This window comes from Apiospora phragmitis, assembly GCF_038363925.1.
Source record: "Apiospora phragmitis strain CBS 135458 chromosome Unknown utg000010l:1.0-9815664.0:1.0-9183399.0, whole genome shotgun sequence".
Lineage (NCBI taxonomy): Eukaryota > Fungi > Ascomycota > Sordariomycetes > Amphisphaeriales > Apiosporaceae > Apiospora > Apiospora phragmitis.
In genome coordinates, this window is record NW_027117409.1 from 5028537 (window position 1) to 5054225 (window position 25689).

At 35.4% G+C, this 25689-nt stretch overlaps 4 protein-coding genes across 4 annotated transcripts; 2 read left to right on the forward strand and 2 right to left on the reverse strand.

Annotated features, from left to right (window-relative positions):
* Positions 1–16018: 16018 nt before the first annotated feature.
* On the reverse strand, positions 16019–17568 carry PG994_011297 (uncharacterized protein; the record flags this gene model as incomplete). Its single annotated transcript, XM_066862706.1, is given in 2 exon segments — positions 16019–16313; positions 16331–17568. The coding sequence occupies 2 exon segments, from the start codon at positions 17566–17568 to the stop codon at positions 16019–16021; spliced, it is 1533 nt and encodes a 510-aa protein (XP_066711816.1).
* Positions 17569–18208: 640 nt separating this feature from the next.
* Positions 18209–20017, forward strand: PG994_011298 (poly polymerase (Poly synthetase); the record flags this gene model as incomplete). Its single annotated transcript, XM_066862707.1, has 1 exon — positions 18209–20017. The coding sequence occupies one exon, from the start codon at positions 18209–18211 to the stop codon at positions 20015–20017; it is 1809 nt and encodes a 602-aa protein (XP_066711817.1).
* Positions 20018–21551: 1534 nt separating this feature from the next.
* PG994_011299 (uncharacterized protein) lies at positions 21552–23652 on the forward strand (the record flags this gene model as incomplete). Its single annotated transcript, XM_066862708.1, has 6 exons — positions 21552–21641; positions 21742–22131; positions 22208–22447; positions 22509–22542; positions 22610–23310; positions 23437–23652. The coding sequence occupies 6 exons, from the start codon at positions 21552–21554 to the stop codon at positions 23650–23652; spliced, it is 1671 nt and encodes a 556-aa protein (XP_066711818.1).
* A 923-nt stretch (positions 23653–24575) lies between these two features.
* PG994_011300 (uncharacterized protein) lies at positions 24576–25593 on the reverse strand (the record flags this gene model as incomplete). Its single annotated transcript, XM_066862709.1, has 3 exons — positions 24576–24995; positions 25042–25141; positions 25520–25593. 3 exons carry the CDS (start codon positions 25591–25593, stop codon positions 24576–24578), a joined length of 594 nt encoding a protein of 197 aa, XP_066711819.1.
* Between the last annotated feature and the right edge of the window lie 96 nt (positions 25594–25689).

The following is a 25689-nucleotide window of genomic DNA, read 5'->3' on the forward strand; positions in this document are numbered from 1 at the left end:
TTTTAATATATTTAAATTTTATTAATAGTTTAAAAAAAGAACGTTAACTTTAATTTTTAAGAGCTCGAACCTTTAGAAATACTTTTTAAAGAGATATCGCTTAAATAATTTACGACGTACTTTATATAATACTTTTTAAAATATTATATATTAAAAATAAAAGAGACTTTTTTTTAAAAGTCGTTTATTATTAAGTTTAACGAATAGACTAAGTACTAGTTCGATTAAATTAATTATACGTTCTAAAAAAAACTCTTTAATTACTTTAAAAAATACAGAATCGATATACTAATAAACGGATCTTTTAAAACTAAGCTCGTAAGCTTAATATTACCGGTCGCTCTTATACACTACTAGGACTAACTAATAAAACCGACTTTGGAAACTCGAAAAGAAGATATTCTATACTCTTTCTTAGAATAAATAGTCGAACAACCGCCGCCTAAGCGAGAGACACCCGGTCTCCGTACGGAGTAATCGTTCGCGATATTATAAGAAACTCTAGGCCCGACGTCTAACCCTAAATTCTTAAGTACTTAAGCGTCGCAAGATATCGTCCTTTTTCCTTCTCTAACTCCGGTACCGCCGGACTAGACCGTACGATTATCTAGTTTAACGTACGTTATAAAGTATAATATCCTTTTAAGCCGAGCTATTTATAACGGTAAAATTAATTAAAATAAGGTCGTCGCTTTTTAAAGGTATAAAAAAAGAAAATAACTATACCGGCAAGCCGTATAATATCTTTTATAATAAAGTACGGATATTTATTAAAATATACCGACGGCTAAATATACTAAAGGACTAGTACTACGTGATCTTTTCGAATATTCTTTCCGGCCGTGCGAAGGTATTTAATCTTAACTATATTAAACTCGAAAAAAATAAAACGAGATATACCACCTTATAAATTTATACTTTAATATAATAATAAATTACGTATAATATTTTACGGACTAAATTATAACTTCTTTTATACGAGTAAAAAGTTAAAACGCCGAGGAATAATTTATCGAGGTTTTAAAAATCTTGTTAAATAAGCTTTAACTCGTATAACGAGCCTTTAAAAAGGGATTTAAAAAAGAGATCGCTTTTTATACCTTAATTATACGAGCTTATTAAGAAATTCCGGAGCTTATACCGACTTTATTAATTAAAAGCTTATATATAAAGCGTTATTCTTAAACTTTCGCGCATTATTAAGTATAATAGCGGACTAAAAGCTCTCGGAACGATATTTAACGAAGGAACTATATTAAAACCTAGCTGCGAACACGTACTTAATTAATAAGAGGTTTATAAATAATCGCACGAAAGGAAACCGACTAGCTATTAATTAATAAACTATTTAATTAAAAAGCGAACTTATATAATAACTTAATACTTTTAAATATATAATAACGTTAAATAAGACCTCTCTACCTAAGACGAATATAAAGATTTTATTCGAAACTAAAAAGCGAAAAAGGAAGAGCTAAAAAATAACGAAAAAGAGTACGACTACCTTAGTTTAAAAAATGCACGATAAAATATTACTTACTTAATAAATACCGCGTTCTATTACCGGCTTATTAATAAAGATATCTACTTTTCAAAGGTTATTATATAAGCCGACTAATTTAACCTTAATAGCTTATATAATTAAACTTATTAAAAAGAAAGTTTTAAAATACTAGCGCCGCCCTGCTTTTAATAATTAAAAAGCTTTAAGTAAAGGCTTATATATAAGAGAACTTAAACATATAAATTAATTAAACTTTAAAAAGCGCCGAAATTAAGTTTAAAAACTTAAAGCTTATTTCATTAATTAAAATAATTAAGTATTATATCTTAAATATTATAACCTCTTTTTTTACTTTTATTATATAACGCCGATTAATTTAAAGCGTATTATAATTATATCTTTAATTTTATTATATAAAAAAACGGCGAAATATTTCTTATAATTAAAAAATAAAGATACTTGTTTTTTAATACCGGCCGTATAAAAGCGACGTTATATTTTATTAAAAAATAGTTTCGACACCTCTATTAATAGTTTAGACACCTTTGTACAGAGAAACTTTATATTTTAAAAAAAAACGCTGATTACGATAACGTTAACCCTGTTATTTTTAACGAGATTTAAAAGTTTTATTCTTAATATTAATTATATAATAAAGCGTTATAAAGATTTAAATTCTCGTTATAAAATAAATACTACTTTAATTACGAAATTATTATAAACGTTATTTATATTAACGAATAAAACGTACTTTACGTAATTAATTTAAATATATCTTTTTAAACGATTATATTCTTATATTTACTTAGTATACGAAACACTTAAAATACTTTTTATAAGTATTAAATATATATATATATATATATATATATTAAAGACCCTTTAATTATATCTTATATAATCTAGGTATATACTTTTAAAAAGAGTTTTAAGATTATATATGAATAATAAGAATTATTTATAAATATATATTTATCGAAGCTTATTAAGTAATAAATAAAGTTAAACGAATATATATTTTATTACGTAGAACTATTACGATCGGCGGGTTAGTCCCCCCGCGGGGTAGTACTTAAGGCGTAGAATTAAATAGAAATGACCGTCTAGTTATTTCCGAAGCTTTTACTTTATAGCGTAGTAATTAGTTTAAACGCATTATAATAAGAACCTTCGATATTTTATAAAATAATTTCGGTTATTAAATAAATACCGAAATAATTCTTTAAATAGTAGTTAAAGCTTTAAATAATACGGCTAGCTTTAATAGCTTAATATTTACCCTACTCGTATTCGAAATATACCCTCGTATCGACGGGAACTTATCATCGTCCGGAGATCTAAGCACGAGGAGAAGCCGTACGGAAAGTAATAAAGATACTCCGGAAGATACGTGCGGATATCGATATTTACTAAGCTTTAAACACTTAGAATAAACTAGTTATCCACGATATTTTAATACTCCCGCTTCGAAGTAAAGTCTTAATTTAGTAAAAAAGAGAAGGATAAACTAAACTATATAAGATAGTAGTTATTAAAGACTATATAATTCGGGTAGACACTTTAAACGGCTTAAAAGCTTTTCGAGTAACTTAAATTAAGTCGTACTACTAGGAAAAGGCCGGAGAACCGTACGACGAGCCGGATATATAACTAGATCTAAAACAGCAGGTAAATACTTTAAATACCGAACTAATAACCGAGGAAATTACGGTAGCTCTTATATAACGTAGCCGGGGACGACTTAAAAAATATTTACTCCGGAACGTTTTAACCGCCGTATTCCTTATTTAAAAGGGATAAAAGAATTACGACCTAGTAGTTAAGCTTCGATAAAACGGGGTTATTATTTCGTTCGGATATTTATTTTAAAAGTCTAACGCGGAAAAGATTAATAATTTCGTTGCACGAGGAGTTTTCGAATTTATTTAATTCGACCCGGGTAAGTATACCGGTTAAAGAATTTTTAAAACACGGCTTATACGAAAAATTAAGGGTAAAACTACGAAGCTATACAAGAAGTTTAAGCTCGTAATATAAAGCTATAGAGATATAAAAAAGGAAGTTATTTTAATTTAATTATTAATAATTTAAAGGATAAGTTAAAGACTTTTTTTAACCTTTAAATCGATCTTAATTCGAAACTTTAATACATAAAGCGAGCTACGCGATATTATATAAGTATATACTTAGTCGTATAATAAACTAAACCGAATAGTTTATATACGCTTACTGGTAAAGTTAAAAACTTAATATCTCGAAGAGACGCTATTTTAAATCGTATTACCCTTATACGAATTAATAAAGTCGAGCTTTTAATAATTTAAAACGTATTATAATCACTATATATAAAATTTAAAAATAATAGTTTTAATATATAACGCTTATATAACGAACGCTATCTAGGTTTTAAAAGAAACCTAGTAAAACGTACTAAGGTTTATATTAATAATACGAGAAAGTAACTAAACGTGCGATAAAGGTCCGCCTCTATTAATATAATATATAATAACCGTAGGAATAAAGGTAATTAAAGTGCGTAGATTTAAAGGGATTTATAATAGTTTCGTTAAAGCTATTTACCTTATTAATAAGTTAAAATTAATACTTAAATTAATTATTAAAATAAAGAGCGTGTTATAGTCGGCGGGTTAATCCCTCGCGAGGTAGCACTTAAGGCGTAGAATTAAATAGAAATAACCGTTTAGTTATTTTTAAAACTTTTATTTTATAGCGTAATAATTAATTTAAACATATTATAATATAATAACTAAATATATTTATTAAATAAAAAACGTAGGTTTAATTTTTATACTTATTAAATAAGATCGCTAATAAATAAATAAGGCTTTATACGAATTAATTCTTTATATAAAAGCTTTAAAAAAAATTATATCGAGCTTAAATAAATTATACGGTTATTAAGAGTTTATCGCCCTAAGTATAAGGGTATGCCCTTAGAGAGGAGGTATAGTATTACGATCGGCGGGTTAGTCCCCCGCGAGGTAGTACTTAAGGCGTAAAATTAAATAAAAATAACCGTTTAGTTATTTCCGAAGCTTTTATTTTATAGTATAGTAATTAGTTTAAACGTATTATAATAAAGCGTTTATATAAAATATATAAGGAATATTCGTTATTATATATTTAGTCTTTTTTTATTAATCTTTTTATTACTTAGTTTTAATCGATTATACTTAATATTATTTAATTAAATACTATTAAGCTACTCGGTATTATTTAATAATATTTAATATTATTTAATTAAATATTACTAAACTGTTTAGTATTAGTTTACTAAGTTACGTTAAGCTTTATTTATTACGTAACTCGTTCTTAGCTATTTTTATAATTTCGTTCACCTTCGTTTATTTAAGGCTAGATAGTTATATCGTATTATTTTTATAATATTAATTATTATAATATTATAGCGGTATAATATTTATTATTATAAGTAAGTTCGTTAATATTAATCGATAAGGTAAGTCTTAGTACTGCTTTTCGTAAACGCCTCGAGATATAATATCGCCGTGCCGAGTATAAGTCTAGCCGTATAGTTAAGTTAGGTCGTAATACTATCCTCCCTTTTTTATTTACTTTATTTTTAAAGTAGTTAGTCGTTATAAGTACTGTGTTTTATCGTTTTCGTCGGTGAATTTTTTTTAATAGGTTCTCCTTCCTTCTTACTTTTATTATAATATAAAGTCGAATTAAAAAACTATAGTTTAAGTTAAAGAGTTTTACTGCTCGTTGTTATAATCTTATTACTTTTTTTTAACGATTTCGGCTTTAAAGTTATACCGTGTTCTCGTTATTTTTTTAAAAGGTGAAAGTGTGTAATAATGAAAGATATTAATAAATATTAAAAATATACTCGTTCGTTATTTTTTTATAATAATATCAAGGTGTTTTTTTATTTATTATAACGTATTTAAAAAAAGCATCGTTATTTAAGGCGCAAAGAAGTTATTACGAAAAAGCGTTTCCTCGAGCTTTAAAAATATTATTAAGAAGAGATAAATAAAGTTATTACTCGCTTGATCCGCTTTCGGAAATAGAAAGACATGGTTTATACTTAGGGTGTGAAGTTAGTGTAGCGGGGTTTTCGCTTTTTAAACGAGTTAAAGGAGCAAGAGCGTTAAGAGTTTAAGGCTACTTTAGCCGTTTAGGTTCATAGTGGTTTTAGCGTTATTAATTAAAATGTAACGGATTTGTCTTTTAGTATAATACTTAAGGTCGTTATTTAAACGCTTATAGCTTTTTAATAATATTCGTTAAGTATTTTTTAAGTTTTTAAGTATTATTTTTTAATAGGTTACCTTTTTATTAAACGAGGTATTAAAGGCTTTATTTTGTTTTTTTTATCGATAATTTTCTCGATTTCGTATTCGTATTAATCTATTACGACTTTTAATCATATTTTAATCGGAGTATTTTTAGCCGTTAGTTTAAATAATAAGATATAAAATATTAAGTATATTCGTATTATTTTAAGTATTAATAATTAATAATTAGTTTTTAAAATTATTTCCGCGATTTTAAATAGTTCGATTTTTTGAAAGTCTAGTTTATTACTTAGTTATTTAATTTTAATATTTCGTTATAAAAGGTACACTTTTTTTCCCTTTAAGGTTAGTTTTTTTAACTTAGTCTAGTCGGCGTATTTATTTATTTATTATTAAAAGAAAATAAGGTTTTATTATAACGTAATTTAGAGTTTTTTTTTAGTTTATTAATTTATATAGTCGCGATTAATACTAGGTTTTTTAAAGGTTTTTTAATAATCTTTAAATTATACTCGTAATTTATTCGAAATAGTAATATATATATAGTTTCGTTATCCGCGTTATTATAAACAAATTAAGTTATAAGTAATAATTATATTTACTTATTTTATTTATAATTAATATAATAAAATAGGTATTATTTTAAGGTCTAGTTTATCCGCTCGGTTTATTTATTCGTCTAAGGGTGGTAAGCCGTAAATAGTTTATATTTAATACCGAGTTATACTATAAGTAATTTCTATAATTTAGCGGTGAATAGCTTATTTTTATTAGAGATAATCGTTTCGAGCAGCCCGTGTTAATTAATAATTATTCGAAGGAATGTGTAAGCTAGGTCGTTAGTATTACTAGATTTTTTATATAGTAAAAAGTAGGTGTATTTCGTGAGTTTATCCGTAATTATTAAGATATTATTATAATTAACTTTAATTAAAAGTTCTTTTAATAAGGGTAGTTTAATTACGAGGTTAAGTACGATTATTTTTTATATTTTATTTAGCGGTGAGATTAATTATAATTCTTCGTATAGTCGGTATTTAACGGCTTTAGCTTTATTATAAAAGTCGTATTTATTAATTACTTTAACAACGATTAATTTAAAGTTTTCGTAATTAAATTACTTAGTAATTCGTTTTTAAGTTTTAAATATTCTTTAATATTTATATATAAGGTATTCGTAAAATTCTTTAATAAAGTCTTTATAATATTATTTAAGAATATGGATCTTATTTTAGTAAAAGGTGAGACCGTTTCGATTCTCGAGGTAATCCTTAGTATAGTCGGCGAGACTAAAGGTCCGGTTAAGTTATTAAAACTTAATAACCTAATTATTATTATATTAAACGTAACTCGTAGCGTTTAATTACCGTAATAATACGAGGTTATCGTCCTAGTCGTAGGTTAAAATAGTTCGCGTTTCGAGTAGGACTTCTTCCTAGTGGTCTAGTTATTAGCTTAGTATATTAACCCGGCCGTTTTCGTTATTTTTTCGATAAATAATAATAAGGTTAAATTTAAAAAAGAATTTAAACTATTATATTTATTATTTATTTAACTTTTTAATAATAATAAATATTATAAGGTTTTTATAATTAATATAAACTTTTATTAGTTTTATTATTTTATTAAATTAATATCTTTATTTTTTATAAGTTTTAATAATAGTTATTAACTTTTTATTATAAATTTAATAATTAAGTTTTAATTTATTAAACTTTTTTAAAAAGAATGCGATAAGGTGCGACTTCTCGTTATTATCTCGTTAATTTAATTACTTTTTAATCGTATAGTCTAATATATCGGTTTTAATTTTAAAAGGTTTAATAAAGTTTATTACGTAAAGTACTAGTTCGTTAAGGATTCGCTCTTTAATATTATGAAAAGTTTCGGCTTTTTTTCCGTTTATTAAAATAGCTCGTCCTTTTTTATTAAGTTTATTAAAAGTATTATTATCTTATTAAACCTAGGGATAAAAATCTAGTAATAGTTAGCTAGTTTTAAAAAGGATTTAACCTTTATAGCGTTTATAAGCGTAAGCTACTTTTTAATTATTAAGATTTTTAAAGGTTCTATCCGAATTTCGCTTAAAGATATTATATATTTTATAAAGGTGACGAATTATTAATAGAATTCGCTTTTTTTAAATTAATTAATAGATTAGCGTTTTATAACTTTTAAAGTATTAATTTTACGTACTTTTAATATTACTCGTTATTCTCGGAGTAAATTAAGATATTATTAAAATATATTATAACGAATTTATTAAAGTATTTATATAAACCGTATTTAATTATTATTTAAAAACAATTAATATATTAATTAAGTTAAACGGTATAACTTAATATTCGAAATATTTATACTTAGTTTAAAACGCGTTTTTTTACTCTTTTCCTTTTTTAATCCGGATTAAGTTATATATATTAAGGAGGTTAAATATTATAAAGATTTTAACGTGTAATAGCTTATTTTATAAGTCGCCGATTAAGGGTAGGGGGTACCGGTTTTTAATAATAATTTAGTTAAGCTTTTGGTAGCTAATATATATACGTTATTTAGGTTTCTCGTTTTTACTTTTTTTCGGGACGAAGAGGATGGGGAAGCCCGTTAGTGATGTGAATAGTTGTATAACTCTTTTTTCGAGGTTTTCTATAATGTACTTTTTTAAGGCTTGTTTATACTCTTAGTTAAGTTTATATATAAGTATAAATAAGGGTTTCTTTTTATTTTTAAGGGGTATTTCATGATCCCACCGTGTATAAAGCGGTAAGCTTGTTTTTAGTTCTTTATTAAAAAGAGTTTCGAATTATTAATACTTTTTTAAATATAATTATTATAATATTTAGCTTAGGTTTTTTAATAATAATATATACTTTAAAGATTTTAAGTTTATTAAATAATTACTTTTTAAACCGCTGTTTATTAATTAAACTTTTTTTAATGTATTTTGTTAAAGTTAGCTTATTTTTTAATTAATTTTAAAATTATTTACTTATAATTAAGATATTTTTAAAATTATGTCGTATTTTACAACGTTCGTGATATTATACGTAATTCGTTTATATTACTCTTTAATATTAATTAAAAGGTTCGCGAGTTTTTTTATACTTCTTTATTATTATAAGTTATAAATCCTTTATTAATAATTTTAAGTTAATATAGGGCGTTTTTCTTTTATTATTTAAGTTTAAAGTAGTTAACGATTCCTAATGAAATATAGTTTCTTTACATTTTATTATCGAGTAGCGCTTTAATATAAACTTTTTTTACGCTTATTATTAATATAATATATTTATAAATAGCTCTATTATTTATTATTTAATATAGGGACTTATCTTAGTTCGTTTATTATTATCCTTTTATAATAAGCGGCGTTTATTTCTTAAGCGCTGCTCTTATAAGTAATTAACGATCTCTTACGATCGATCGTTATATTATCGCTGTTATTCTTTTCGTTCTTTATGAGGCGCTTCTTAGTACGCTAGCGGAGGTGTTTCTATACTCCTCCTCGTGTAAAGTGCTGTCCCTAGTGCTTAAAATTCAAGTTCTTCGAATAGTTCGAAAGTTTATTAAGTTCGCTATAATTTATAAACGCTTTATAAGTTCTTTAATATATTAAAAGGGTTCTTTTATTAAGTATATACCTATACGTCTTAAAAGCATTAGGCGCTCTTTTTTAAATATTTATAGGCTCGTAATTTTTCCTAGGCGTATTTAAAGTATTAATCCTTAAAACACTCCCTTTAATCCCGTCCTTCTAGGTGGCACCGTCGTGGCCACCGTGGATCTTCTTGTACTAACAGGTACGCGCGTTGTCCGTTGGGGACTAATGTCCGGATTTTCTTAATAATATAATTAGGGTGTGGTTATGTAATAGGTCGTTTGCCGATCCTTCGAGGAAACCATTCGTGCCTTCCTTGTCCGCCAAGTGAGAGGTGCACCCATCGTCATAGCAGGCTGTCCAGGATAGGCTGCCGTGTTTAATAGTGGCGCTGCTATTTTTAATAACTGCTGTAGGAGTGTCCTCTGCCTTGGTAGCGTTGACATGTCGTCCGTTTAGGACTCTTCGGAAGTCTTTTTTCGGTGCTCGATATTCTCGAGCGTAATATCCTTACTTTTAACAGTTATAACAGGTAATATGCTACTTTTTATCATGCTTATCGTGTCTAGTAGCGTCGAGGTCTATAGGTCCATTATGATAGCTATGCGCCGTGGTGCTTTTAGGTGATATGCTGTTATGGTAACGTGGTTGTCCTGTATTAGCCTGGATTCGATTGGTCCACCGTTATTATCCGCCTTGCTTCTCGCGGCGTCGTTTATATATACAGGTGTTGATCTTAATAGTGAGCTCTATATATGAGAGGAAATTATTAGGGGTATCGAGCCGGCTGAGTTCGTCCTTAACGTTCTCTTTAAGTCCTCGGTAATATATTATAATTTTCGTAGCTTTAGTATAATTTAGTCGAGTTATAATACGTCGGAATTCGGCGGTATAAAAAGCGGCTAATTTTTTTTATTTAATGGTTTTAAGTTCTCTTTTTACTTATCGCTTTTTATCGAGGTTTTAAAAAAGTGATTTAAAAGCTAATTCGAAGCCGTCGTAATTTTTAAAAATTAGTTATACCTTTACGCGATATAGCTTAATTTATTAATCATTTTTATAAGTTCGTTTAAATAAGGTTTAAATTAAGCGAGTACTTTATTTTTAAAAAACGAGGCGGCGTGAATAACTCGTTAAGTAACATCTTAAAATATCTTTTTATAAAACCGTTAATAAGCTTTAACTTAAAGAAGGAATCCGCGGAGGTTCTCGCTTAAAAACCGTTAATAAGCTTTAACTTAAATAAGGAATCCGCGGAGGTTCCCGCTTATCTCGTTAAAGGCCGCTGGGGTACTAATTTTATTCCTTTTTTAAAAGTAATAAAGGTTTAAATAATATTAGCGGCGGTATAAAAGAGGCGTACTTTTTTACGTAGCTCGTCGATATTTAATGTTTACTTTAAAGTGTTTTTAATTAAGAGCTCGTTACGCTCTTTTTTAAATTAAGTATAATAATATTAATAATTAGCGTTTTTTTATTTAAGTTTTTTAATTCGTTTAATTAATGTTTATTAAATAAGGCCGTCGTTATTATCGTCGCTATTTATTTTTATAACAGGGTCTCGCTAAGGGGTATTTACGATAATAGCGAGGGCCTTCTCGTAACGAGGGGTGTTATTAAGTCTAAGTATAAATATAGTTTCTATAAGTATTATTATTTAAAGGTTTAATTAATAACTTATAAAAATATAAATAATTAAAGTATAATAAATATTATTTAAGTTTTAAAAGAAACTTAATAAAATATATTAAAGTTTATATTAATAATATAAAAAAATATTTAAACGTGTAATAAAGTCCGCCTCTATTAATATAATATATAATAATTATAAAAATAAAAGTAATTAAAGTATATGAATTTAAAGAGATTTATAATATTAATAAATTAAAATTAATATTTAAATTAATTACTAAAATAAAGAGCGTTTATATAAAATATATAAGGAATATTTGTTATTATATATTTAATCCCTTTTTTATTAATTTCTTTACTACTTAATCTTAATCGATTATATTTAATATTATTTAATTAAATATTATTAAACTATTCGATATTACTCGGTTATACTTAATATTATTTAATTAAGTATTATTAAGCTACTCGATATTATTTTATTAAGTTACGTTAAGCTTTATTTATTACGTAACCCGTTCTTAGCTACCTTTATAATTTCGTCCACCTTTATTTATTTAAAGCTAGATAGCTATATTATATTATTTTCGTAATATTAATTATCGTGATATTATAGCGGTATAATATTTATCGTTATAAGTAGGTTCGTTAGTATTAATCGGTGGGGTAAGTCTTAGTACTACTTTTTATAAACGCCTCGAGATATAGTATCGCCGAGCCGAGTATAAGTTTAGCCGTATAATTAATTCAGGTCGTAACAGCTTATTTATTATTTATTATAAAAAACCGGACACTTTTAATATTATAATAATATAGACCGACGATATATTTAGCTTCGTTATAGCCCCTTTTTTTTAAAAGAGGAAAAAAACCTAATAAAGGAATAATTCCTTATAAAACTAAAAAATATCTTAACTAAAAACACGCTAATCGAATTTAACGAAGGTAGGATTTAATTAAAATTATATAATATCCTTTTTAAATAAAAGGGATAAACTAATTAATTAAAGCTTATCGACTCGAAAACTATTAATAAAGATTAGTAATACATTTCTTAACGTGTAAAAAGAGTATATCTAGCTTTTATTTATTAATTAAAAGTAGCGTATAATTTATTTATCGCCGCTTAAATACGAACCTTAAAAAATAAAGATATTAAAAGCTTAAATATATAAATTAACTAATAAATTTTAAATTTAATACGCGGCTTAAAATATATCTTATTAAATCTTTATTATATAAAGATATATATCTTTACCGACGGTTCCTTCGAGAATAATAAAAACCTAACTTCTTAGTTCGAATACTTAATTATATTAAACTAATAGCTTTATCGTATAAAAGACTAGTTCTAAATTTAAAGTAATATTATCTATTAAAACTTAACGAAATATAAAAGAATTACTCGAAGCGTATTAATTAACGAACTATACGATATAATCTCCGGTATTAATAACGGTATCGTAATTAATATTACGTTTTAAAAAATTATATAAAGCTTCGTATTTTAAGAAGTATTAATAATCCTTTATATATACTCGAGATTACTTTATAAATACTTGATTAAATTAAGAATAACGACCGGAAAAAAATTAATAATCGATATTATATTACTTTAAAAATTATATAAAAAAGGGAGATCTTAGAAATCTATTAAGTCGACGGCTAAGATAACCCTATAAACGCCTTTATTAAAAAATCTCTAAATAAAGCCCTCGAATAGCTAGTATTAATTAATAAGTTAATTATACGCGTAGAAGCGTACGTCGAGAAACTGGGCTCGCACGGCGAGTAAGAAAAGGGGAAAAGAAATAAGAGAGAAAAAAAGAGAGATGTCTTTTTCCTTAACGAGGTGTAACGCATCTCGATATACGACGGCGCACTTATTATTATTACTATTTTTAAACGACTAGAATAATTAATTAAAGGGACTTATTACTAAATAAAATTAATATTAAAAAGGTATAATATTACTTATATAGTTTAAATAAGCACCGAATACCGGATTAGCGTAATCTATTCGTACGAAACCTTTATAAAAAGAAGATTCGTTTTAAAAAAGAGAGCTAGCTAAGTCTATCGTTAAAATAAAAACTATTAGTATTAAATAATAAAAACTAAAGTTTTTTATATTACTTTAAAAAAGATGCTACGTATTATAATACGTTTAAATTAATTACTACGTTATAAAATAAAAGCGTTAAAAATAACTAAACGGTTATTTCTATTTAATTCTATACCTTAAGTGCTACCCCGCGGGGGACTAACCCGCCGCTCGTAATACTATACCTTTTTTTTAAAGGTATACCTTTATACCTAAGGCGATAAACTCTTAATAACCGTATAATTTATTTAAACTCGGTATAAAAAAACTTTAAAGCTTTTATATAAAGAATTAATTCGTATAAGGCCTTATTTACTTACTAATAATTTTATTTAAGTAATTAAAGAGAGCTCTTATTTAATAAGTATAAAAATCGAACCCACGTTTCTTATTTAATAAATATATTTAATTATTATATTATAATATATTTAAACTAATTACTACGTTATAAAATAAAAGCTTCGGAAATAATTAAACGGTTATTTCTATTTAATTCTACGCCTTAAGTACTACCCCGCGAGGGACTAACCCGCCGATTATAACACTACGTATTTACGCGTACGAACCCCTTTTTTATTTTATAAAAAAGGGTATACGATACCCTTCGTAACTCGTATTAAAAATAAATATAAATAATAAGAATATAATAATATAACCTCGATTAAACCCGGAGCCCTTATACGTATAAGCAGCTTATTTAATAATTATAATAAACTTAAAAATTTTAATATTATTAAATATAATAAAAAAAGAATATTATTTATTATAATTATTAAAAATAAAGATATTATATTTAAAAATATTAATCTTTAAAAACGAATTTTTAAAAAATATTTAAAGGCGGTATATTAATATTATTAAATATAAAAACATTTTTTAATAATTATTAAAAAAAGTAATGTTATAATTAATTATAATTGTTTATTTTAAATAGCTTATTATAATAATAGATATATTAAGTATTTAATAAATAAAAAAAAGAATCGAATAATTCTTTAAAACCTTTAAAATTAAAAAAGCTATAATTAAAGCGTTATAATAATATATAAATAATTTACCATAATATATAATAACTATAATAATAATAATAATTTAAATAATTAATAAAGATAACTTATAAATTATAAATAATTAATAAATATATTAATAAATAAATTTATAAATAAGATTATTAAGCTTTAAAACTTAAAAACTAATTAATAAACTATTATTTTAAGCATGTTTTATTTAAACTCGAGATACTTATATTAAATATATATTACAATAGGATTTAATTAAAGGGTTAATTAAAACTACTTCGTAAATAATAATTTTTATATCTCGCTTATAAATAATATATACTTTAATTTCTTTTAAATATTATATATATATAGCGTTTATATTACCTTATAAATGAATTTTATAAATATAACCTATCGGGCGATTAAATAATTAAATAAACTTTTAACGAGTAAACCGATAATAAAATAAGCTTAAACTAGATTCGACATTTCGATAAGTATATTAAAGCGTGAACGATAGGCTTTTATCGCCTCTTAATTTTAAACGGTTATAAAAGCTATATTTCGGCCGAATTTAAAAAATATTATAAAAATAACGGTATTATTACGCTTAATATACCTCTTTAATTTATTTTTATTTTTTAACTTTTAAATATAATACTTTATTCGCCGTTAAAACGTACTTGTTTAAAAAAATTAAATGATTTATTAAAGCGTTAATAAATTATATTATAAAGTTAAATTTCTTTATTATTTTTAAGGCCGCGTATTTTATTATTTTCATAAAAAATAATATTAAATTTAAATTTAAAATATTTAGTTTAATACTTTATTATTTAAACGAAATAATTAATAAGCTAGATATACGTTTTCGAACGCCTACACTTAGTTTATTATATTTAAGAACGATTAATACCTATAACCTTTAAACGTTATTTAATTTTTAATAAACGATTAAATACTTTATTTTTATTAAAAGTAAGGTTTTTATTCATTAAAAAAACTCTTTAATATTAATTTTAAATATTATAAATTAAATAACGAAAAATATATATATAATAATATATATAATAATATATAAAATAACCTTTATAAAAAGTTAATTTATTATTTTATAAGCGTATAAAATTAAAAAATCGCGCGTTTAACTTAAAAGAGCTTTTATTATATAAGAATTTTAAGAGCTATAAAACGAGAAGGTAAAAAAAAGCGTTTAATAACTAATAAATACGAAACGAGAGGTTCGTTAAAATAAAGAGCGACTAGTAAAAAGCGTTATAATATTTACGGCGAAATAAGTTATAATACGTAAATATATAAAAAGGATATAAAATTAAATAACGAATTAAATAAAGAATAATTTTAATTAATTTAAAGCGTTAAAGTTAAATTACTTTATATAAAAGAAATAAAATATAAAAAAGTAATTAACTTAATAATATAATTAACTTAACAATAAACCACGTTAATATAAAATTTTATTCGATTTATAAGTAACTATATAAAACGTTAAGTTTTAATAAGAAAATAAGGACTGTACGCAGACTTTTAGCACCTAACTTTACCTAAGTGCCGATACATACTTATTTAATCTACGTATTGTGTTGTCGAGGGAGCTACGCATGCTCTCCACTGTCGACGATACATCTAGATTAAGCCCTGAAGTCGGCCTTTTTTGGTGACCTTGATTTCAAGTTTCGGTCGATTCTCTGATCGCCCGAAGTAACCGTAAAACAACCGGTGGCGACGAGGTGACTGGTGGCGAAATAGTCGTCGACGGTGTAGTTGGCAACGGTACACACGTCGCGATAACAGTGCAAGGGACGGTTGGCGGCAGTTGGGATTCCTTATGTATCAAGGAATATCTAAACTGTCCGAAGCTCCAGCATCTGGGTTCTACTCGCCATCTCCATCATCATCTTCATCATCTTCATCATCACTGTCCTCACCACTTCCCATCTCATCTGAGTCGTCCATACTCTCATCCTCGGAATCAGGCCAATCGATTACCATGCTGCTGACCATCTCCTTCAGCCCATTCTCTTTGTCCTTCCCTCTCCAGTCTCTCGACCGAGCCGTGGCATTGAACCGGACCGGCAATGTTTGGAGAGAAGGGCCATGGTCATTGTAGACGCTGTCAAGCTTGAGACTTGTAAGAGCCACGTCCGACTTGATGAAGTGACGCAGAGCCCTGGCCCATAGGTTCACTCTTCCAGATCCAGATACGGATGAGACGAATGCATCTTCCCCATCAAGATCACATTGTAGAAACTAAGGCCTTGTAGGCTGGCTTCGTATTTGGTTACCAAATCAGTGAGAATGTCGACCCTGATCGAGACCTTCCCAAGGTCAAGTTGCTTTAGTTTGGAGAACGATACAGGCGGTGGAGGAGAAAGGTTGACGCCCGCATCGGTTCCGGTTCTTTGCATCGAACCCGCCAACGCTGCTCCCGTTGTTGCTGCCGTCGTTGCTGTTGCCGACCCTGCAGCCGCCGACAACGGCAACAGAGCCGCGAGCCATAACAGGAAGTCGCAAGTTCTGTGTCGGTCACAGTTGGCGAAATTGAGTCTCAACGATGAAAGAGCTGGCAATTTGGAAAGGAAAGCCCTTAGAAAGTAATTGGTGCAATTAGATGGTGTCTGATCGGGGCCAGAACGCGTCATGGCGGGAATAAAATCATCGCTTAGATCCAGGAACAGCGTGTCCAACCGAGCCAGCACAGAGTCATTAAAAGGTTCAGAGAACCGAGGTAGGTTGAAGGCAACGTCGAAAAGCCCATGGTGTCTCAGGATGACCTCGAATCTCTTTGGCCTTGAGCCCGACTTGCCCAGGGCCTGGAGAAGGCCAGCAAAGAGTCGGGCTTCATACCAAGGCCAGTTGTTGTCCAAGACCAACTGCGGCGACCCATGGCCAAAGGCAACAGTCGAAGCTGGCCTAGCCAGGGCCAAGCCGGTATCTCGCTGATAGGTGGTGGCGCCGTAACTTCTCCATTCCACGAGGGGCTGATCGCGGAAACGAGAACGGGAATTGAAGTCCCGGATTCCAATTGTATCAAGGTTAGGCAAGTTGCTAAAAGCGTCGGCCAGCATCTCGAGGTCTTGACTGAAGTTTATGAGGTTGATATGGCTGGAGTATTCCTGGCGCATACGCAATCTCCTCGTGGCCTCGGCGGCGCTGTCGACGGCTGGAAAAGTATGTGGTCTTGCCCATACTGGCCGTTCAGCAGCGAGAATGACGTGTGTCAAGTAAGGCGAGAACTTGCATCTCGATATGTCGACGAGAGCTTGCAAGCTGAACTCGGTCAAGACGAACTGCCGCTTGGAGAAATACTCCTTGGCAAATGAGGAGTGCAGGGACGCCTCGATGTGCTTGCAGGACTGGCGAAGGTTGCAGTAGTCCGGTGTAGTCAGGTAGTAGGAGATGAAAAGCAGAACTTCCAAAGGCATCGTTAGAAGCAAGCTTGCTGACGACGCCATGGCGAAAGGGCGATGGGGCTGCACCGGCAGCGCCTAGGTGGGAATATTGTGTTCAGGTAGGTAGTTGGTGCAGTAGCAAGTAGACAGGAAGGAATCAATCTCATTCCTCTCCCTGGAAAGGTGGTTTCAGTTGATTGGCAAGAAGTCTTTGCCTGTTCTTCTCCCAATTGTGAATTGAATCCAACATTATTGTTGAAGTGCGATTGATCAATGATCTTGGGAGGGTAGGTACATTAAGTACTTACCTACCTACTGACTTCCCTCGCACTTGCACTTGCACTTAGGAATAGGATCGGGAGGTGGCTGCCTGCCTGTTCTGCCTGGCGCTCAAGCCAAGAAGGTGTTCAAGGGTCGTTGCTGCCTGCAACCAACAACATAACCGCGACGTCAATATTTAAATGCAGCTCGCTTCACATCCCGAGCATTACTTACCTACTTTAAGTATGCTACCTGATTCTCCGGTCAATCTAACTTGCCTTCCACCACACCCCATTGTCATCTCCTGTCATTGGTCACTTTGTACCTACACAGGGCCTACTGACACATACTCACACTAGCCAATTGACACCACTCCAACCTTACTACCCTCCCAATTAAGGCATAAGTCACGATGCCGCCCAAGAGGAAGGCCTCACCACCGTCCGCACCAACAAATGGACGAACCACGCGAGCTGCCAAAGCTAAGTCGACTGATGCTCAGGAGCAGCCTGCCAAAAAGGCAAGGACAAGGTTCAAGACAGAGTCCGAGGCGGAGTCCAAGGCGGAGCCCAAGACGGAGCCCAAGACGGAGCCCAAGACGGAGCCCAAGACGGAGCCAAAGACGGAGCACCCGGCCATCGGAGAAGCTCAGATCGCCAATCCAGAGGTCAAGTTGCACATTCCAGTCGACGAATTGTTCCCACATGCCCATTATGAAGTCTACATTGATGATGCCGGCATCATCTACGATGCGGCGCTCAATCAGACCAATGCGTCCAATAATAACAACAAGTTCTATCGCGTCCAGCTTCTTCGCAATGTCGCCGGTGACTATAAGGCATGGACCCGCTGGGGTCGGGTTGGCGAAGGAGGCCAAAGTGCGACCCTCGGAGATGGCACTTTGGAGGATGCGCTGAAACATTTCAACAAGAAATTCAAGGACAAGTCTGGCCTAGCTTGGGCTGACCGAGGGGAGAAACCCAAGCCCAAAAAGTACAGCTTCATCGAGCGCAGCTACGCCCCCGATTCAGAAGACGAAGAAGATGCCCCGGTCAAGGACGACCCCGAACTCGACAAGGCCCCAGGCGAGGTCATTAAAGAAGCACCAAAGTCCAAACTACACCCAGCCATTCAGGAGTTGATGGAACTCGTTTTCAACCAGAAATACTTCGCTGCCACGATGAGTGATCTAAATTACGACGTGGATAAGCTTCCTCTCGGAAAGCTCAGCAAGAGTACCATCCTTCGCGGTTTCCAGGCCCTCAAAGACCTGTCCGAATTGATGGACAACCCAACTTCGGCCCAGGCCAACCATGGTATGGCATTCGGCGAGGCCATCGAGGCTCTGTCAAATACCTTTTTCAGTCTGATCCCCCATGCCTTTGGCAGGAACCGACCGCCAGTCATCCGCAGTAATGACATGCTCAAGAAAGAAATAGAGGTTCTCGAGAGCTTGTCAGACATGAAGGATGCCTCTGGCATTATGAATGGCGATAACAAAGACGCTGAGAAGATCAACCTTCTGGATCGGCAGTTCCAAGGGCTCGGAATGGAGGAGATGGCCACGCTCAAGCATGACAGTGCTGAGTTCCAAGAGCTGGCAAACTATCTGATGGCCACACGGGGGCAAACCCACAATGCGAACTACGAGATTGCCCAGATCTTTCGCATCGAGCGACAGGGTGAAAAGGCCCGCTTTGAGCAGAGCGAATTCGCCGGCCCTCGGGATAGAAGACTTCTCTGGCACGGCTCCCGATGCACGAACTTCGGCGGAATCCTCAGCCAAGGTCTTCGGATTGCACCCCCAGAAGCACCTGTCTCAGGGTACATGTTCGGCAAGGGCGTGTACTTGGCTGACATGTCGTCCAAGTCGGCAAACTACTGTTGTGCTGGGATCTCCAACGGCCATGCACTCCTGCTTCTTTGTGAAGCAGAACTCGGAGACCCAATGCACGTCCTTACAGATGCCTCATATAGCGCAGGCGAGGATGCCAAGGCGAAGGGTATGTCTTCGACCTGGGGCCAAGGCATGACAGGACCAAGCCAGTGGAAGGATGCAGAGTGCGTTCACCCATCCTTGAAAGGAGTCAAGATGCCGGATACAGCAGCAGCGACGCCAGGGCCGACCAATGTGCCCAACGCATACCTGATGTACAATGAGTATATCACATACAACATTGCCCAGATCCGCCTTAGGTACCTGTTCCGGGTTCGCATGTAGGGCCTGGGGTCCCCCTGATACCTAGGCTTTGTCGACTGCCATACCTTTGATATCGAGTTCTTTGGTATGTGGAGTTCATATCTTGAATGGTATGGCTATATGTTCTTACCATTACGGATTGATTTGATGCTACGACCACTGCGCTGACTTTGTTGCTCGGCGGTGGGCTCATTTAACGGTGGCATAGTGTGAAGAATAATACACGTTTGCTGGAGTTGATACTCGGGAAGAATTCAAGAGGCGATGATTTGATAGGTGTCAAGTCTAGTGGTAGCCGTGAAAATACCGCGTTGTAGAACAATTGAAGTCATGGGAAAATATGATCGCCCTCGTGAGTCCATTTGCGTGATCTGTTTTTGGCCCGGTTTCCTGTTGCGGCAGTCGGGGAATGTGGGTTACATATTCTTCTGACTATGAACATGCATACATTAACGTACCTACGTATCGGACCGAGTGAATTACTCGATAGAATCGAGCAATTATCTATAGGTTGGCCCGTGCAGGCCTTGTCGCGGTCTTGGCAGGGTAAGGGTGGCTGTCGCTAGCACATGCAGTCTTACGATAAGCCGGGGGAGACTGGAGACTGGGTGCCGACAGAGACATCAATGTATGCCGTACATCTTAACCTAGCATTAGCTCTGCATGTAGTCATTGCCCCCTCCGTCAGCCCATTCCCATACTCGACAGGTCTAGTCTCATCATCGTCCCATCCGGTTCAGCTTTGGAGGTAAGGTTAACTCTGAGTTGTGGGAACAATGAAGCTGGATCTGCTTCCTTCCTTTCTCGGCCGCTCGGCTAGACAGCCCAACAGGCAGGACAGATGACAGAGGCTGCAGAGATGCCGACTACGGAGAGGGCAATGGGCTTGGCAGGGAAACCCTCCTTGCCGGTAGATAAGTAACCGATTGAGTAAAGAAAGAGGCCTGCCATTACATATGCGTCTGGGTAAGGTGTGGGGGGAGGCGTCATTCCTTATCGCAGTGCTCCGTGGATGTGCGTGTATTGATACTTGTACACGCCACGCGATAGCAGGCTCTGAGTAACCTTTTCAGACAAAGTCAACCAATCGCATATCACATCCAAAGGGGGGGACGGGGACGGGGGTGGTTACGGTACCTTTGATAGTGGAAGACATGGATTATCATGGCTGCAATGTCCTCGCCGTCGTGAGGTGCAGTTGCTCTCTTTGGTTTCTTCTTCTTTTCGTTCTGTCTTCTATCATCTCGTCTTTGGTCTTCATGCATGCTGGTTGCTTTATTTATTCCTTACACGTAGATCGGCAGCAGCGATATCTTGCTCATTTATCTACACTTGCCTTCACGAGCAACACGGCCTCCATGCGCTTGTTGGACGTTTAAACTTCCAGCTAACTGTACGTCATCTTTGACGAGCCAGGCCCGGGGTCGCGCGCAAGAAGTCCCTGGCGTGCCCGAATTATCCTTACCACACCATTACTCGATCGAAACCTCCTCTGTCTGCCTGCCCTTGACACCCCGCTTCCCTGCCGCGACAGTACATATAAGTCGCCGCCGCTATGCAGAAGCTGCACAACAACCGGCTTGCGCGATGGGCCGACAAGCTTGCCGTCGACAACGAGGACGGCCTTAGCATGGCGCAGTTGATGGCAAGTCACAGGCACTCTTCAATGCTCTCGAGCCTACCCAATGCGCGTGCTCGAGCACCAGGGATCCTATAGCTAACCCGGCGAATCACCTCTACTTTAGTTGACCAACAATGACTTGAAGCCAGTAGAACCAGAGCGTCGCCAATGGGGCCCCTGGAACTTCGTTGGCTTTTGGATAGCTGACTCCTTCAATATCAACACCTGGATGATCGCCTCGTCCATGATCGTCGGCGGCCTCTCGTGGTGGCAGTCATGGCTATGCGTGTGGATCGGCTATGCTATTGCCGGCTGCTTTGTATGCTCGACCGGTCGCATAGGCGCCATGTATCACATCGGCTTTCCGGTTGTGGGCAGGTCTAGCTTCGGTATCTGGGGAAGTCTTTGGCCCGTCTTCAATCGCGCCGCCATGGCCTGTGTGTGGTACGGCGTGCAGTCGTGGATTGGTGGACACTGTGTGTACTTGATGATTCGATCCATCTGGCTCTCGTGGGTAAGTTCGCCTCCCCGATGCTGTAGCCGGTTGCCCGAGGTCGATCTGGATATTAAGCCCATTCGCATACACACAGAATCGGGAAACCATTCCGAACACCTTTCCGGAGAACTCAGGAGCCACCTCGGCTGATTACGTCTCGTTCTTCATCTTCTGGCTCTGCTCACTACCCGCCATCTGGTTTCCCGTGCACAAGATCCGCCATTTGTTCACCGTCAAGGCCTACTTTGTACCATGCGCCGGTATATCCTTCTTCATCTGGGCCATTGTCAGGGCTGGTGGTGTAGGCCCCATTGTACGCCAGCCCTCCAAGAAGGTATGTCCCCGTACCTGAACCATCCCTGCAACTAGGGCTTAACTGATGAAAATCCCAATAGCACGGAAATGAACTAGCTTGGGAATTCGTCAAGGGTAAGAGTCCTCCTGCTTTATATGATGATGACCGCGGCATTGCAGTATGAATGCTAAACCCCCGCAGGTGTCATGTCCTCCATCGCCAACTTTGCTACCTTGATTGTGAACGACCCCGACTTCACGCGGTTTGCTGCCAAGCCACGTGATGCTCTCTGGTCGCAACTTTGTACGATCCCCATCGGCTTTGCTATCACAAGCTTCATTGGCATCATCGTCTCATCATCGTCGGTCGTCATATATCCAGGGAGCGAGCCGATCTGGGATCCCTTGCAGTTGCTCGAGAAATTCCTCGATGATGGCGGCTCGGCTCAGCGATTTGGCGTTTTCGTCATCGCCGCAGCTTTCGCCCTAGCGCAGCTGGGTACCAACATTGCGGCGAACTCGGTGTCCGCCGGCACTGACATGACAGCCTTGCTGCCGCGATTCATCAACATCAGACGAGGTGGTTACATCTGCGCAGTTGTAGGCTTGGCCATGTGCCCCTATACCCTCCTGACAGACAGCAATCAGTTCACCACTTACCTAAGCGCCTACTCGGTCTTCTTGAGCTCCATCGCTGGTGTCATGTGCTGCGATTACTATCTTGTTCGAAAGGGATACCTGGAAGTTAAGGAACTCTACGATGCGCGCAAGACAGGACCATATTTCTTTACCTTTGGCATCAATTGGCGCGCCTATGCTGCTTACATTGGAGGTATCCTCATAAACGTTGTTGGTTTTGCTGGTGCTGTTGGCAGAGATGTGCCTGCCGGTGCTACCTATATTGTGAGTTGGCCCAAACTTGCATTCCGTTTCGCTCCCCCCGTGGGAAACTCTTACCAGTGTTCGTCCGGGTACAGGGCTTTCTACATCAGCGATCTTTGGCAAGGCATTTGCTGACGCGTGTTCTAGTTCAATCTTAACTTCTTCTGCGGGTTTATTGTGTCATCGTCCCTTTACTGGGTACTCTGTCGCCTGTCCCCTATCCCTGCCACGAGTCATCACTGGATGGAGGTGGGTGATGCCATCACGGACGTGCGACTTGCATACAATAGCAGCAGTGCGCAGGACTTTGACGAGGAAGCGGTCATGGGCACAAAATACGGGGAGAACACAAAATCTGTCTGAATTATGTTTCGTGGATTGTAAAGGATTCAGCATGCAATAGGCGATATGATATCCGTCAGGGGCCAACATTAGTATGCCGATATTTACGACATACGACATACATGCCAACGATCCGGGGAGGGCGATGAAACAAGAACCTTCTCCATCTCGGCCGTGCTCGTATGCTATGGAAGAGAAAAAATGGCACACTATTAGATTGTCAACTCAGCTGCGTGCACAGCGTAATGGGTTTATTTATGCAGCTGGGTTTCACATGTGACCACGTCACGGTGCCTACTAACATGCAGCGAGCAAGCACAACACCGATGGCCTTGCCATTCTATGACGACACCTGGGCATCTAAAAACCCAAGGATCCTCCCATAGGTGATAGGCGACGTGAACTCCTTAACGCAAGTAGATTAGAGCGGCAAGTCACTTTGGGGGAAAGACCCAGAATACTCACGAGATTCAGGCCATGGCCTGCCTTCGGCACAACAAAGCTGTCGAAAAAGCTTACATTTGTGAAGAAATGCTTCACATTTGCAGGTATGGATGGATTGGTCTTAAGGAAATTCCCGCCACAAAAGGGGATGTCTCGTTCTGCGGCGCGCAGTCAGTATCTAGATGCCCCTGAACAGAGCCCGGCGTGCCTTACTGCTTGTAACCACGAGAACCGGTCCCTGGAACGAGTTTTTTGTTGATGATGGCCCTCCTAAAGTTAGCAACTCGCCCACAGTCACAGGCTGTCCGGTTACTCCTGCGGCTCAAAGAACCGACGGGTCGAATTGACCTGGCGAGAAGAAGCCTATCTGTGCACCAGACACGCTGCCGGCGGCTAAGTACCCGGCAGGGTATGCTGCGAGGGTGGTATGGTATTTGCACTGACGAAACTATTCCCGAGGAGGAAATAAGGAAGGAAGGCGGAGTCTTGGCTGAATCCTGTCAGCACGATCCCGTTGAGCTATCCGGGTAAGCGGCCACCAAGCCGTATGTCTGGATGGAGCCGAAGCTGTGTCCGACATGGACGATCTTGTCAAACTTGGCCTTGATCTCCGATATCCTGTTCTCGCGGAGCATCGTGGTTAGAGCATGAAGGGCAGATACCTCTAGCCAGGACTGGATCTCGTTGACGGGCTCGCCGTGGGACGACTGCCCGAGACCTAGGCGATCAAAGAAGAAGGCGGAATAACCTCGATCGATAGCCCGGTTGACGTAGCTGTAGTTGTAGCTGTTTACCGGAAAGTCCCAGTAGCTACGATCAAAGGCGATGCCATGTGTGAGGACCTGAACAGCCTTGCCAGGCCCGCAGTCCGGCTCGCAATAAGTCGCGGCAATACTGTAGTTACCGCTTATAGTCACGTACTGAACAGAGTCAGTAATACCCAGATTACTGGAGCTTAGTTCTAACCTCGTTTAAGACGGCTTCGGTCAGATTACGGCCTGGCTGCGCAAGGTTGAGGATGAAGTTGGTGGCCTCGATGTTAGTGGCCGTGGCCTGCAACTCAAACCTGCCATTGCGAGACGAGATAGAGATCAATATAGTGAAATTTTAACAATAGCGAGCTGTGCCGACAGATAGAAGCGCAGCAACAGCGGCCGCTCGCGCGAATCGAGGCATTGTCCAGGCTGGCTCAAGTGTCCGTCGTGCTGGGTAATAAAATGATGGTGCTGCCACCTCGATACAGAACTCACTAAATGAAGGTGACGTCGAAGAAGGGGGAAAGAAAGGGGATCCTATGGAGTTATAGACCATCTCCCTTCGAACAAACGATGGCTGGTCGACGGGCAGAGGGGGATCTTATGTCCCAGGGCAACAGCGATTACTTACTTAGGTAGTCAAGCGATGCAGGAGAAGAACCCAATTTGTCACCAAGCTGACATCATACATATAGCGATGCGTCGACATGACGGCGCTCTCACCGCGACCTTCGCGCTGCGTATGCTCCTGATAGACCGTCATCATCTGCGTCTGGGAAAAAGTACCTTTGTACTGTAGTCACCCCTTGCTATGGACATGCAATTTGGAATCTTCCGCGGCTCGGGTTCTGTATATCGT